Source organism: Bombina bombina, unplaced genomic scaffold (assembly GCF_027579735.1).
Source record: "Bombina bombina isolate aBomBom1 unplaced genomic scaffold, aBomBom1.pri scaffold_1213, whole genome shotgun sequence".
NCBI lineage: Eukaryota > Metazoa > Chordata > Amphibia > Anura > Bombinatoridae > Bombina > Bombina bombina.
The window spans coordinates 36,425-50,791 of record NW_026513109.1 but is presented as its reverse complement, the minus strand read 5'-3'; the positions used below and the strand labels follow the sequence as shown (position 1 = coordinate 50,791).

At 41.8% G+C, this 14,367-nt stretch overlaps 1 protein-coding gene across 1 annotated transcript in view; it reads left to right on the top strand.

The window, feature by feature from the left end:
• Positions 1-12,652, top strand: part of LOC128644712 (uncharacterized) — a gene marked incomplete at both ends in the record, with an annotated part of 39,379 nt that extends 26,727 nt beyond the window's left edge. Inside the window, one exon of the mRNA XM_053697228.1 lies at positions 9,083-12,652. Coding sequence (XP_053553203.1) covers positions 9,083-12,652 — 3,570 coding nt within the window. The remainder of the gene's footprint in view (positions 1-9,082) is intronic.
• Between the last annotated feature and the right edge of the window lie 1,715 nt (positions 12,653-14,367).

Below are 14,367 nucleotides of genomic sequence, written 5' to 3'. Positions count from 1 at the left end.
TAGTCTTTTACTTTCAAGCTGCAATACACGGGCAAACTCGACTGCTCTAGTCTTTTACTTTCAAGCTGCAGTACACGGGCAAACTCGACTGCTCTAGTCTTTTACTTTCCAGCTGCAATACACGGGTAAACTCGACTGCTCTAGTCTTTTACTTTCAAGCTGCAATACACGGGCAAACTCACTGCTCTAGTCTTTTACTTTCAAGCTGCAATACATGGGCAAACTCGACTGCTCTATTCTTTTACTTTCAAGCTGCAATACACGGGCAAACTTGACTGCTCTAGTCTATTACTTTCAAGCTGCAATACACGGGCAAACTCGACTCCTCTAGTCTTTTACTCTCAAGCTGCAATACACGGGCAAACTCGACTGCTCTAGTCTTTTACTTTCCAGCTGCAATACATGGACAAACTCGACTGCTCTAGTCTTTTACTTTCCAGCTGCAATACACAGGCAAACTCGACTGCTCTAGTCTTTTACTTTCCAGCTGCAAAACACGGGCAAACTCGACTGCTCTAGTCTTTTACTTTCAAGCTGCAATACACGGGCAAACTCGACTGCTCTAGTCTTTTACTTTCAAGCTGCAATACACGGGCAAACTCGACTGCTCTAGTCTTTTACTTTCAAGCTGCAATACACGGGCAAACTCGACTGCTCTAGTCTTTTACTTTCCAGTTGCAATACACAGGCAAACTCGACTGCTCTAGTCTTTAACTTTCCAGCTACAATACATGGGCAAACTCACTGCTCTAGTCTTTTACTTTCAATCTGCAATACACAGGCAAACTCGACTGCTCTAGTCTTTTACTTTCAATCTGCAATACACGGGCAAACTCGACTGCTCTAGTCTTTTACTCTCAAGCTGCAATACACGGGCAAACTCGACTGCTCTAGTCTTTTACTCTCAAGCTGCAATACACGGCCAAACTCGACTGCTCTAGTCTTTAACTTTCAAGCTGCAATACACGGGCAAACTCGACTGCTCTAGTCTTTTACTTTCCAGCTGCAATACACGGGCAAACTCGACTGCTCTAGTCTTTTACTTTCCAGCTGCAATACACGGGCAAACTCGACTGCTCTAGTCTTTTACTTTCAAGCTGCAATACACGGGCAAACTCGACTGCTCTGGTCTTTTACTCTCAAACTACAATACACGGGTAAACTCGACTGCTCTAGTCTTTTACTTTCAAGCTGCAATACATGGGCAAACTCGACTGTTCTAGTCTATTACTTTCCAGCTGCAATACACGGGCAAACTCGACTTCTCTAGTCTTTTACTTTCCAGCTGCAATACACAGGCAAACTCGACTGCTCTATTCTTTTACTTTCCAGCTGCAATACACGGACAAACTCGACTGCTCTAGTCTTTTACTTTCCAGCTGCAATACACGGATAAACTCGACTGCTCTAGTCTTTTAGTTTCCAGCTGCAATACACAGGCAAACTCGACTGCTCTAGTCTTTAACTTTCAAGCTGCATAACACGGGCAAACTCGACTGCTCTAGTCTTTTACTTTCAAGCTGCAATACACGGGCAAACTCGACTGCTCTAGTCTTTTACTTTCAAGCTGCAATACACGGGCAAACTCGACTGCTCTAGTCTTTTACTTTCAAGCTGCAATACACGGGCAAACTTGACTGCTCTAGTCTTTTACTTTCAAGCTGCAATACACGGGCAAACTCGACTGCTCTAGTCTTTTACTTTCAAGCTGCAGTACACGGGCAAACTCGACTGCTCTAGTCTTTTACTTTCCAGCTGCAATACACGGGTAAACTCGACTGCTCTAGTCTTTTACTTTCAAGCTGCAATACACGGGCAAACTCGCTGCTCTAGTCTTTTACTTTCAAGCTGCAATACACGGGCAAACTCGACTGCTCTAGTTTTTTACTATCAAGCTGCAATACACGGGCAAACTCGACTGCTCTAGTCTTTTACTCTCAAGCTGCAATACACAGGCAAACTCGACTGCTCTAGTCTTTTACTTTCCAGTTGCAATACACAGGCAAACTCGACTGCTCTAGTCTTTAACTTTCCAGCTACAATACATGGGCAAACTCACTGCTCTAGTCTTTTACTTTCAATCTGCAATACACAGGCAAACTCGACTGCTCTAGTCTTTTACTTTCAATCTGCAATACACAGGCAAACTCGACTGCTCTGGTCTTTTACTCTCAAACTACAATACACGGGTAAACTCGACTGCTCTAGTCTTTTACTTTCAAGCTGCAATACACGGGCAAACTCGACTGCTCTAGTCTTTTACTTTCCAGTTGCAATACACAGGCAAACTCGACTGCTCTAGTCTATAACTTTCCAGCTGCAATACACGGGCAAACTCGACTTCTCTAGTCTTTTACTTTCCAGCTGCAATACACAGGCAAACTCGACTGCTCTATTCTTTTACTTTCCAGCTGCAATACACGGACAAACTCAACTGCTCTAGTCTTTTACTTTCCAGCTGCAATACACGGATAAACTCGACTGCTCTAGTCTTTTACTTTCCAGCTGCAATACACAGGCAAACTCGACTGCTCTAGTCTTTTACTTTCAAGCTGCATAACACGGGCAAACTCGACTGCTCTAGTCTTTTACTTTCAAGCTGCAATACACGGGCAAACTCGACTGCTCTAGTCTTTTACTTTCAAGCTGCAATACACGGGCAAACTCGACTGCTCTAGTCTTTTACTTTCAAGCTGCAATACACGGGCAAACTCGACTGATCTAGTCTTTTACTTTCAAGCTGCAATACACGGGCAAACTCGACTGCTCTAGTCTTTTACTTTCAAGCTGCAGTACACGGGCAAACTCGACTGCTCTAGTCTTTTACTTTCCAGCTGCAATACACGGGTAAACTCGACTGCTCTAGTCTTTTACTTTCAAGCTGCAATACACGGGCAAACTCACTGCTCTAGTCTTTTACTTTCAAGCTGCAATACATGGGCAAACTCGACTGCTCTATTCTTTTACTTTCAAGCTGCAATACACGGGCAAACTTGACTGCTCTAGTCTATTACTTTCAAGCTGCAATACACGGGCAAACTCGACTGCTCTAGTCTTTTACTCTCAAGCTGCAATACACGGGCAAACTCGACTGCTCTAGTCTTTTACTTTCCAGCTGCAATACATGGACAAACTCGACTGCTCTAGTCTTTTACTTTCCAGCTGCAATACACAGGCAAACTCGACTGCTCTAGTCTTTTACTTTCCAGCTGCAAAACACGGGCAAACTCGACTGCTCTAGTCTTTTACTTTCAAGCTGCAATACACGGGCAAACTCGACTGCTCTAGTCTTTTACTTTCAAGCTGCAATACACGGGCAAACTCGACTGCTCTAGTCTTTTACTTTCCAGCTGCAATACACGGGCAAATTCGACTGCTCTAGTCTTTTACTTTCAAACTGCAATACACGGCAAACTCGACTGCTCTAGTCTTTTACTTTCAAGCTGCAATACACGGGCAAACTTGATTGCTCTAGTCTTTTACTTTCCAGCTGCAATACACGTGCAAACTCGACTGCTCTAGTCTTTTACTTTCAAGCTGCAATACACAGGCAAACTCGATTGCTCTAGTCTTTTACTTTCAAGCTGCAATACATGGGCAAACTCGACTGCTCTAGTCTTTTACTTTCAAGCTGCAATACACGGGCAAACTCGACTGCTCTAGTCTTCTACTTTCCAGCTGCAATACACGGGCAAACTTACTGCTCTAGTCTTTTACTTTCAAGCTGCAATACACGGGCAAACTCTACTGCTCTAGTCTTTTACTTTCAAGCTGCAATACACAGGCAAACTCGACTGCTCTAGTCTTTTACTTTCAAGCTGCAATACACGGGCAAACTCGACTGCTCTAGTCTTTTACTTTCCAGCTGCAATACACGGGCAAACTCGACTGATCTAGTCTTTTACTCTCAAGCTGCAACACACGGGCAAACTCGACTGCTCTAGTCTTTTACTTTCAAGCTGCAATACACGGGCAAACTCGACTGCTCTAGTCTTTTACTTTCTATCTGCAATACACGGGTAAACTCGACTAATCTAGTCTTTTAATCTCAAGCTGCAATACACGGGCAAACTCAACTGCTCTAGTCTTTTACTTTCAAGCTGCAATACACGGGCAAACTCGACTGCTCTAGTATTTTACTTTCCATCTGCAATACACGGGCAAACTCGACTGCTGTAGTCTTTTACTTTCAAGCTGCAATACACGGGCAAACTCGACTGCTCTAGTCTTTTACTTTCAAGCTACAATACACGGGCAAACTCAACTGCTCTAGTCTTTTACTTTCAAGCTACAATACTCTTGCAAACTCGACTGCTCTAGCATTTTACTTTCCAGCTGCAATACACGGGCAAACTCGACTGCTCTAGTCTTTTACTTTCAAGCTGCAATACACGGGCAAACTGCAATAAACAGGCAAACTCGACTGCTCTAGCATTTTACTTTACAGCTGCAATACACGGGCAAACTCAACTGCTCTAGTCTTTAACTTTCAAGCTGCAATACACGGGCAAACTCGACTGCTCTAGTCTTTTACTTTCAAGCTGCAATACACGGGTAAACTCGACTGCTCTATTCTTTTACTTTCAAGCTGCAATACACAGGCAAACTCGACTGCTCTAGCATTTTACTTTCCAGCTGCAATACACAGGCAAACTCGACTGCTCTAGTCTTTTACTTTCAAGCTGCAATACACAGGCAAACTCGACTGCTCTAGTCTTTTACTTTCCAGCAGCAAAACACAGGCAAATTCGACTGCTCTAGTCTTTTACTTTCCAGCTGCAATACACGGGCAAACTCGACTGCTCTTGTCTTTTACTTTCAAGCTGGAATACACGGGCAAACTCAACTGCTCTAGTCTTTTACTTTCAAGCTGTAATACACGGGCAAACTCGACTGCTCTAGTCTTTCACTTTCAAGCTGCAATACACTGGCAAACTCGACTGCTCTAGTCTTTTACTTTCAAGCTGCAATACACGGACAAACTCGACTGCTCTAGTCTTTTACTTTCAAGCTGCAATACACGGGCAAACTCGACTGCTCTAGTCTTTTACTTTCAAGCTGCAATACACGGGTAAACTCGACTGCTCTAGTCTTTTACTTTTCAGCTGCAATACACAGGCAAACTCTACTGCTCTAGTCTTTTACTTTTCAGCTGCAATACACAGGCAAATTCGACTGCTCTAGTCTTCTACTTTCAAGCTACAATACACGGGCAAACTCGACTACTCTAGTCTTTTACTTTCCAGCTACAATATACGGGCAAACTCGACTGCTCTTGTCGTTTACTTTCAAGCTGCAATACACGGGCAAACTCGACTGCTCTAGTCTTTTACTTTCAAGCTGCAATACACGGGCAAACTTGACTGCTCTAGTCTTTTACTTTCATGCTGCAATACACGGGCAAACTCGACTACTCTAGTCTTTTACTTTGAAGCTGCAATACACGGGCAAACTCGACTGCTCTAGTCTTTTACTTTCCAGCTACAATACACGGGCAAACTCACTGCTCTAGTCTTTTACTTTCCAGCTGCAATACACAGGCAAACTCGACTGCTCTAGTCTTATACTCTTAAGCAGCTATACACGGGAAAACTTGATTGCTCTAGTCTTTTACTTTCAAGCTGCAATACACGGGTAAACTCGACTGCTCTAGTCTTTTACTCTCAAGCTGCAATACACGGGCAAACTTGACTGCTCTAGTCTTTTACTTTCCAGCTGCAATACACAGGCAAACTCGACTGCTCTAGTCTTTTACTCTTAAGCTGCTATACACGGGAAAACTTGATTGCTCTAGTCTTTTACTTTCCAGCTGCAATACACGGGTGAACTCGACTGCTCTAGTCTTTTACTTTCCAGCTGCAATACACGGGTAAACTCGACTGCTCTATTCTTTTACTTTCAAGCTGCAATACACGGGCAAACTCGACTGCTCTAGTCTTTTGCTCTCAAGATGCAATACACGGGCAAACTCGACTGCTCTAGTCTTTTACTTTCCAGCTGCAATACACGGGCAAACTCGACTGCTCTAGTCTTTTACTTTCAAGCTGCAATACACGGGCAAACTCCACTACTCTAGTCTTTTACTTTCCAGCTACAATACACGGGCAAACTCGACTGCTCTTGTCTTTTACTTTCAAGCTGCAATACACGGGCAAACTCGACTGCTCTAGTCTTTTACTTTCCAGCTGCAATACATGGGCAAACTCGACTGCTCTAGTCTTTTACTCTCAAGCTGCAATACACGGGCAAACTCGACTGCTCTAGTCTTTTACTTTCCAGCTGCAATACACAGGCAAACTCGACTGCTCTAGTCTTTTACTTTCAAGCTGCAATACACGGGCAAACTCGACTGCTCTAGTCTTTTACTTTCAAGCTGCAATACACAGGCAAACTCAACTGCTCTAGTCTCTTACTTTCAAGCTGCAATACACGGGCAAACTTGATTGCTCTAGTCTTTTACTTTCCAGCTGCAATACACGGGTGAGCTCGACTGCTCTAGTCTTTTAGTTTCCAGCTGCAATACACGGGTAAACTCGACTCCTCTATTCTTTTACTTTCAAGCTGCAATACACGGGCAAACTCGACTGCTCTAGTCTTTTACTCTCAAGCTGCAATACACGGGCAAACTCGACTGCTCTAGTCTTTTACTTTCCAGCTGCAATACATGGGCAAACTCGACTGCTCTAGTCTTTTACTTTCAAGCTGCAATACACGGGCAAACTTGACTACTCTAGTCTTTTACTTTCCAGCTACAATACACGGGCAAACTCGACTGCTCTTGTCTTTTACTTTCAAGCTGCAATACACGGGCAAACTCGACTGCTCTAGTCTTTTACTTTCCAGCTGCAATACATGGGCAAACTCGACTGCTCTAGTCTTTTACTCTCAAGCTGCAATACACAGGCAAACTCGACTGCTCTAGTCTTTTACTTTCCAGCTGCAATACACGGGCAAACTCGACTGCTCTAGTCTTTTACTTTCCAGCTGCAATACATGGGCAAACTCAACTGCTCTAGTCTTTTACTCTCAAGCTGCAATACACAGGCAAACTCGACTGCTCTAGTCTTTTACTTTCCAGCTGCAATACACAGGCAAACTCGACTGCTCTAGTCTTTTACTTTCAAGCTGCAATACACGGGCAAACTCGACTGCTCTAGTCTTTTACTTTCAAGCTGCAATACACGGGCAAACTCGACTGCTCTAGTCTTTTACTTTCAAGCTGCAATACACGGGCAAACTCAACTGCTCTAGTCTCTTACTTTCAAGCTGCAATACACGGGCAAACTCAACTACTCTAGTCTTTTACTTTCCAGCTACAATACACGGGCAAACTCGACTGCTATTGTCTTTTACTTTCAAGCTGCAATAAACGGGCAAACTCGACTGCTCTAGTCTTTTACTCTTAAGCTGCCATACACGGGCAAACTCGACTGCTCTAGTCTTTTACTTTCCAGCAGCAATACACGGGCACACTCGACTGCTCTAGTCTTTTACTTTCAAGCTGCAATACACAGGCAAACTCGACTGCTCTAGTCTTTTACTTTCCATCTACAATACACGGGCAAACTCACTGCTCTAGTCTTTTACTCTCAAGCTGCAATACACGGGCAAACTCGACTGCTCTAGTCTTTTACTTTCCAGCTGCAATACACAGGCAAACTCGACTGCTCTAGTCTTTTACTCTTAAGCTGCCATACACGGGAAAACTTGACTGCTCTAGTCTTTTACTTTCAAGCTGCAATACACGGGCAAACTCGACTGCTCTAGTCTTTTACTTTGAAGCTGCAATACACGGGCAAACTCGACTGCTCTAGTCTTTTACTTTCAAGTTGCAATACACGGGCAAACTCGACTGCTCTAGTCTTTTACTCTCAAGTTGCAATACACGGGCAAACACGTCTGCTCTAGTCTTTTACTTTCCAGTTGCAATACACGGGCAAACTCGACTGCTCTAGTCTTTTACTTTCAAGCTGCAATACATGGGCAAACTCGACTGCTCTAGTCTTTTACTCTCAAGTTGCAATACACGGGCAAACACGACTGCTCTAGTCTTTTACTTTCAAGCTGCAATACACGGCAAACTCGACTGCTCTAGTCTTTTACTTTCAAGCTGCAATACACGGGCAAACTCGACTGCTTTAGTCTTTTACTTTCAAGCTGCAATACACGGGCAAACTTGATTGCTCTAGTCTTTTACTTTCAAGCTGCAATACACGGGCAAACTTGACTGCTCTAGTCTTTTACTTTCAAACTGCAATACACGGGCAAACTCGACTGCTCTAGTCTTTTACTTTCAAGCTGCAATTAACGAGCAAACTCGAATTTTGCTCTAGTCTTTTACTTTCAAGCTGCAATACACGGGCAAACTTGACTGCTCTAGTCTTTTACTTTCAAACTGCAATACACGGGCAAACTCGACTGCTCTAGTCTTTTACTTTCAAGCTGCAATTAACGGGCAAACTCGACTGCTTTAGTCTTTTACTTTCAAGCTGCAATACACAGGCAAACTCGACTGCTCTAGTCTTTTACTTTCCAGTTGCAATACACGGGCAAACTCGACTGCTCTAGTCTTTTACTCTAAAGCTGCAATACACGGGCAAACTCGACTGCTCTAGTCTTTTACTCTCAAGCTGCAATACACGGGCAAACTCGACTGCTCTAGTCTTTTACTTTCAAGCTGCAATACACGGGCAAACTCGACTGCTCTAGTCTTTTACATTCAAGCTGCAATTCACGGGCAAACTCGACTGCTCTATTTTTTTACATTCAAGCTGCAATACACGGGCAAACTCGACTGCTTTAGTCTTTTACTTTCAAGCTGCAATACACGGCAAACTCGACTGCTCTAGTCTTTTACTTTCCAGCTGCAATACACAGGCAAACTCGACTGCTCTAGTCTTTTACTTAGAGTGCTAGTAGCTTGCAAACAGGGAAAAAAGGAGCACACCACTTGTAATCTGGTCCTTTGTGTGTAATAATCTGTTATATTCCTATTAGTTCTATGCATATCCATTCAATTTCTCAGTTGTTTAATACAGGATCACTGCATATTGACCATGTTCATGTTTTTTTTTGTTTTCAGGTATCACTTTATGGAACCATGAAGCCCTGAGAGAAGATGTGGCATCGAAATCCCAAGAGCAAACATCATTTGAAATCATAACATCTGATACTGTTTCTGACAAATCATCTGCTATGAATATTAATGCATCATTGGAGGCCAGTTTCCTTTGTGGTCTGGTAAAAGTTTCTGGATCAGCTACTTACATGAACAATACAAAGAAATCTAGAAACCAGGCCAGAGTCACTCTAAAATACTCAAGAACCACAAAGTTTGAGCAGCTGACTATGAACCATTTAGGTACCAAGAACATGACTTACCATGATGTTTTTGACAAAGGGACAGCCACTCATGTAGTCACTGGTATATTATATGGTGCACAGGCTTTCTTTATATTTGATCGAGATGTGTCCACATCAGAAAACACTCAGGATATAAAGGGAAATCTACAGATAATGATTAAAAAAATACCTTTAATTTCAGTTGACGGGCAGGGATCTCTGACCATGAATGATCAAGAGAGAGAACAGGTTAGCAAGTTTTCTTGTAAGTTTCATGGTGACTTTGCACTTGACAGGAACCCAGTAACATATGAAGATGCCATTAGAATCTATACCAGCCTCCCAAAGTTACTTGGAGAGAATGGGGAAAAGGCTGTACCTGTGAGAGTCTGGTTGTATCCCCTGAATAAACTGGACAACAAAGCTGCCCAGTTAGTTAGAGATATCAGTAAGAATCTTGTTTTAAAAGCTGAAAGTATTATCCAGCAAATGGCAGACGTGAACATGCAATGTAATGATCTGATGAGACATCCGGCTGCAGAAACCTTCCCAGATATGAAGAAGAAAATCAGACAATTTATGGAGCTGTGTGAACAGTTTACGCTCTTCTTTCAAAAGCAACTTGGATCTGAGGAAGTGGAACTAGTGAATATATTAACTAGTGTAGAACAATCTCCATTTGGAAAGGTCCATAGTGAAGATTTTTTAAGCCGTATAGAACAGGAGCTGAATGTTGTGAAAATGTATATGGAAGCATTACCAAATATCCAAGTTTCATCATCAGAAAGCACCATAAATGAAGTAGTGCTTGATCCAAGAATTCAGCATGTAGTGTGCTACAATTTTTCTTCCTTAAATGAACAGGATCCATATCTAAGTGACTTGTATCATTGGCTCTCACATCAAAAGCAAAAATCAGAAAGTAATGTATATGAACAAAAGAAAGTTATACCTTGGTTCAAGATTACAGATGTATCCAAAAAGGCAAGGAAATATATGAAAGTCTATCAACAATTTGCCAAGGTGAATGCATCTATTGATGACATTAAATTTATTATCTCCTCAGTTCCAGACCAAAGTAACCGCGGAGTCTCTATTTTCCTATATGATAGTGGAGAATTAGTGAGTTCTCAGTTTGAGCCTCCAGCTAAACCTCATCTGCCTACTCTCAAAAGTAAGACCCATGATAGTATGGAACTCACTCTCATGCCAGCAGATTTTGGAAAAAAGTTTATAGAAAGTTACAATATACAATATAGATGTACTGAAAATGAGAGATGGAGCACTGTGAGAACAAAAGATGCTAATGAGACAGTCACAATCAGAGACCTGAAACCTAACTCAATATACAAAATTAGATACTCTGCTGTGTGCATTCCAGGACTTAGTGAAATTAATGATTATCTAAAAGATGAGAAGACCTGTCCAACAAGCCCACCTGCAGCAATAGAAGTTTTTCCTGAATCCTCCACACTTATCTTACATTGGAGGGAACCTACCATCATTGGTGATGGAGTAACAATAACAGAATATATAGTTGAATATAAAAAGGATGTTGACAATGGAAATCAGGGTTGGGTTGAAATAAAAGCAGGAAAGAAAGAAGAGAAATGTACTATTGAAGGACTTAAATCAATGACACCTTACATAATCCGTGTGTCAGCTGTATGTGGGGATGATGGACTCAGCGCTCCAAGTCATGAGATTAAAATTTCAACACAAAACAAAGAGGAATCTAACATTAAATATGAGGTTCTTAAGGAAAGCATTTCACTGTCACAAGGAAAACCTTCAGTATATGTGCTATCAACTGATATAATTGAATCTGGGTATCGGCAATACAGTTTAGGAAAAGTAAACAATGCTATGACAAATAAAGTGATATTGTTAGTAGGAGCCACAGGTACAGGAAAGACAACACTAATCAATGGAATGGCCAACTACATCCTGGGAGTAGATTGGAAAGACAACGTTAGATTTAAACTTGTACATGAGGTAACAAATAAGTCTGAAGCTCATAGCCAAACTTCTCTTGTCACAGCGTATCAGATGAATTATAAGATAGGGTATAAAATTCCCTACAACTTCACTGTGATAGACACTCCAGGTTTTGGAGACACTCGTGGTATAGACCAGGACAAAAAGATCACAGAAGCCATCCATGCATTCTTTACAACTGACAGCAACATTGACCAGATTGATGCAGTGTGCTTTGTAGTTCAAGCTTCTTTGGCTCGTTTAACACACAGCCAAAAATACATTTTTAATTCAGTCTTTTCTATCTTTGGAAAGGATATCAAGGACAATATACTGATTCTTATAAACTTCTCAGATGGAGAGAGACCCCCAGTATTGGAGGCTATAAAAACTGCTGACATCCCCTACTCTCAGGACAGCAATGGAGACCCGGTTCACTTCAAGTTTAATAATTCAGCTCTGTTTGCTAATAATCAGACAAGTAACATGAGTTTTAATCAGATGTTCTGGGACATGGGCACACACAGTATGAAAACATTCTTTAAATCATTAAATCAAATGACAACTAAAAGTCTTAAACTGACTAAGGAAGTTCTTAACGAAAGGAAGGAGCTTGAGGTCACCCTACAGGCTTTACACCCACAGATCAAGGCTGGGCTTGTAAAACTGGATGAAGTCAGGAAAATAAAGGTAGCCTTACAGCAGAACAGAGATCTAATGGAAGCCAATAAGAATTTTGAGTTTGAGGTAACAGTAACTATACCAGTACAGGAAGCCATAAGTGATCATTTTATAACTAACTGCCAGCAATGTCACTTCACCTGTCACTATCCTTGTATGATTGCTGATGACAGCCAGAAACATGGATGTGCAGCTATAACCAATGGGTATTGTACAGTTTGCCCTAATAAATGTGTCTGGTCTGTTCATTACAACCAAAAGTACAAGTGGAAATATGAGGAGAAAAAGGAGAAAAGAAATTATGAAGCCATAAAAAAGAATTATGAAAAAGCTTCTGGAGAGGTCATGACAGCAGAAAATGTATTTAAAGAGCTACATAATGACTATTGTGGTGTGAGACAAGCGGTACTGAATCTGATAGAGAAATCCTCACAGAGTCTGAAAAGACTTCGTGATATTGCTTTAAGACCAGATCCAATGAAAACCACAGAATATATTGACCTGATGATAGAGTCTGAGAAGCAGGAAACTAAACCAGGATATCAGGAGAGGATCAAGTCACTGAGTGATGTCAGAGATACAGCCAAGATAATAGAGAAGATTGAGATGGGTGAATCATTACTACCAGAGGAACAGGAACATCACAATAAAAGTAAATTGCAAGGGGTTGTCAAGTATTGCAAAAAGGCGGTTAATTTTTTTAGCCGTTAGATTACCTGTGATTGCCCCTTGTATGTAAAGGAAGAAACTGACATAATAGAGAACTGACTGCGTATAATAGAGATGTGTATCTGTTTAAACAAAACAAAATCCAAATCAATGCGCAAAGACATTTAATGAAATCATCAGTATTCATTTGTTTCCTTAAGAGTTTAATACTTACCTTAACGTGATCTGAAGAGCGCGCTAACCTGATCCTCTTCTTGTCACAGCACCGGCCGTGCTAACAGGAGGCTTAGCGCGCTCGGCTATTAGTGCAGGTCCTGGGAACCGAGAGCGCTACTCCTGCTGTTAGTGCACCCGGGGCTCTGGCAAGAAGAGGATCGGGTTAGCGTGCTCTCCAGATCACGTTAAGGTAAGTATTGTAGCTACAGGTGAAACAAAAACAATCAAATATCCCTGAATATTCGGAGCGAAATTTTTATTTGAAATGAAAATATCTTGGCTGCACACCTCTAATGAATGAATTACATTTCTAGTAACACACATATTGCAAATATCCTTTGCTTCTTGAAGATAAATATTCTAGTGCTAGTTACTCTATAACGCTACAGCACATTTCTAATCCAACATTTCTAACTTTAATCTCATTAACATGTCTGAAACAGTATAAATTATTTTAAGCTTCATAAAAGCCTCTCTCCCCTCCAATCCATCCTAAATGCATCTGCCAGGCTAAACCACCTCTCTCGATGCTCTGTTTCTGCTGTACCTCTCTGTGAGTCCCTTCACTAGCTCCCCATTCACAACAGAGTTAAATTCTCACCCTGACCTACAAAGCCCTCACCACTGCTGCCCCACCCTACCTGTCCTCACTCATCAACAGATATACTCCTGCCCGTCCCCTAAGATCCAACAACGACCTGCTTCTTGCGTCCTATACCATCACCTCCTCTCATTCTAGACTACAGGACTTCTCTCGTGCGGCACCAACCCTCTGGAACGCACTTCCTCGAGATGTCAGACTTGCCCCTAACCTTTCCTCCTTTAAACGTTCCCTAAAGACCTTTCTGTTCAGGGAAGCTTATCACCCAACTTATCAACAAACTAACTTAACTAACAGTTGCCCTCTATCTCCTCACTAATATCATTCTCACCTCTGCAGTCCCCACCTCCTGTTTCCAATCCTCCCACCCGTCTAGATTGTAAGTTCCCACGGGAATAGGGCCCTCAATTCCCCCTGCATTTGTCTGTAAAATGTTGTGTCTTATCGTATTGTTTCTCCACTGTACTGTTATCCTTGTACTCATGGGCAGCGCTGCGGAATCTGTCAGTGCTTTATAAATAAAGAATAATAATAATAATAATAATAAAAGGACATTTAAAAGGACATGAAAGTCAAAATGTCTCTTTGGTGATACAGTCAGAGCACAGATTATTAAATAAAAGTTTCCAATTTACTTCTACTATCAAATAGAGATACCTAGGTAGGTGTTTGGAGCACTACATTGCAGGATATAGTACTTACACCAACACCCCAGGAATGTGTCTGGATCTGGTGCTTGAGTGTCACCCTGCAGTAATATTAATTTAAATCCCTGAAATAAACTGGCTTCTAGCCACAGATATATTAAATAGCTGGCCAAGAAATAGCTTCACTGGGGACCCAATGTTCAATGTAATCACGGCATTACTATCAATAATACA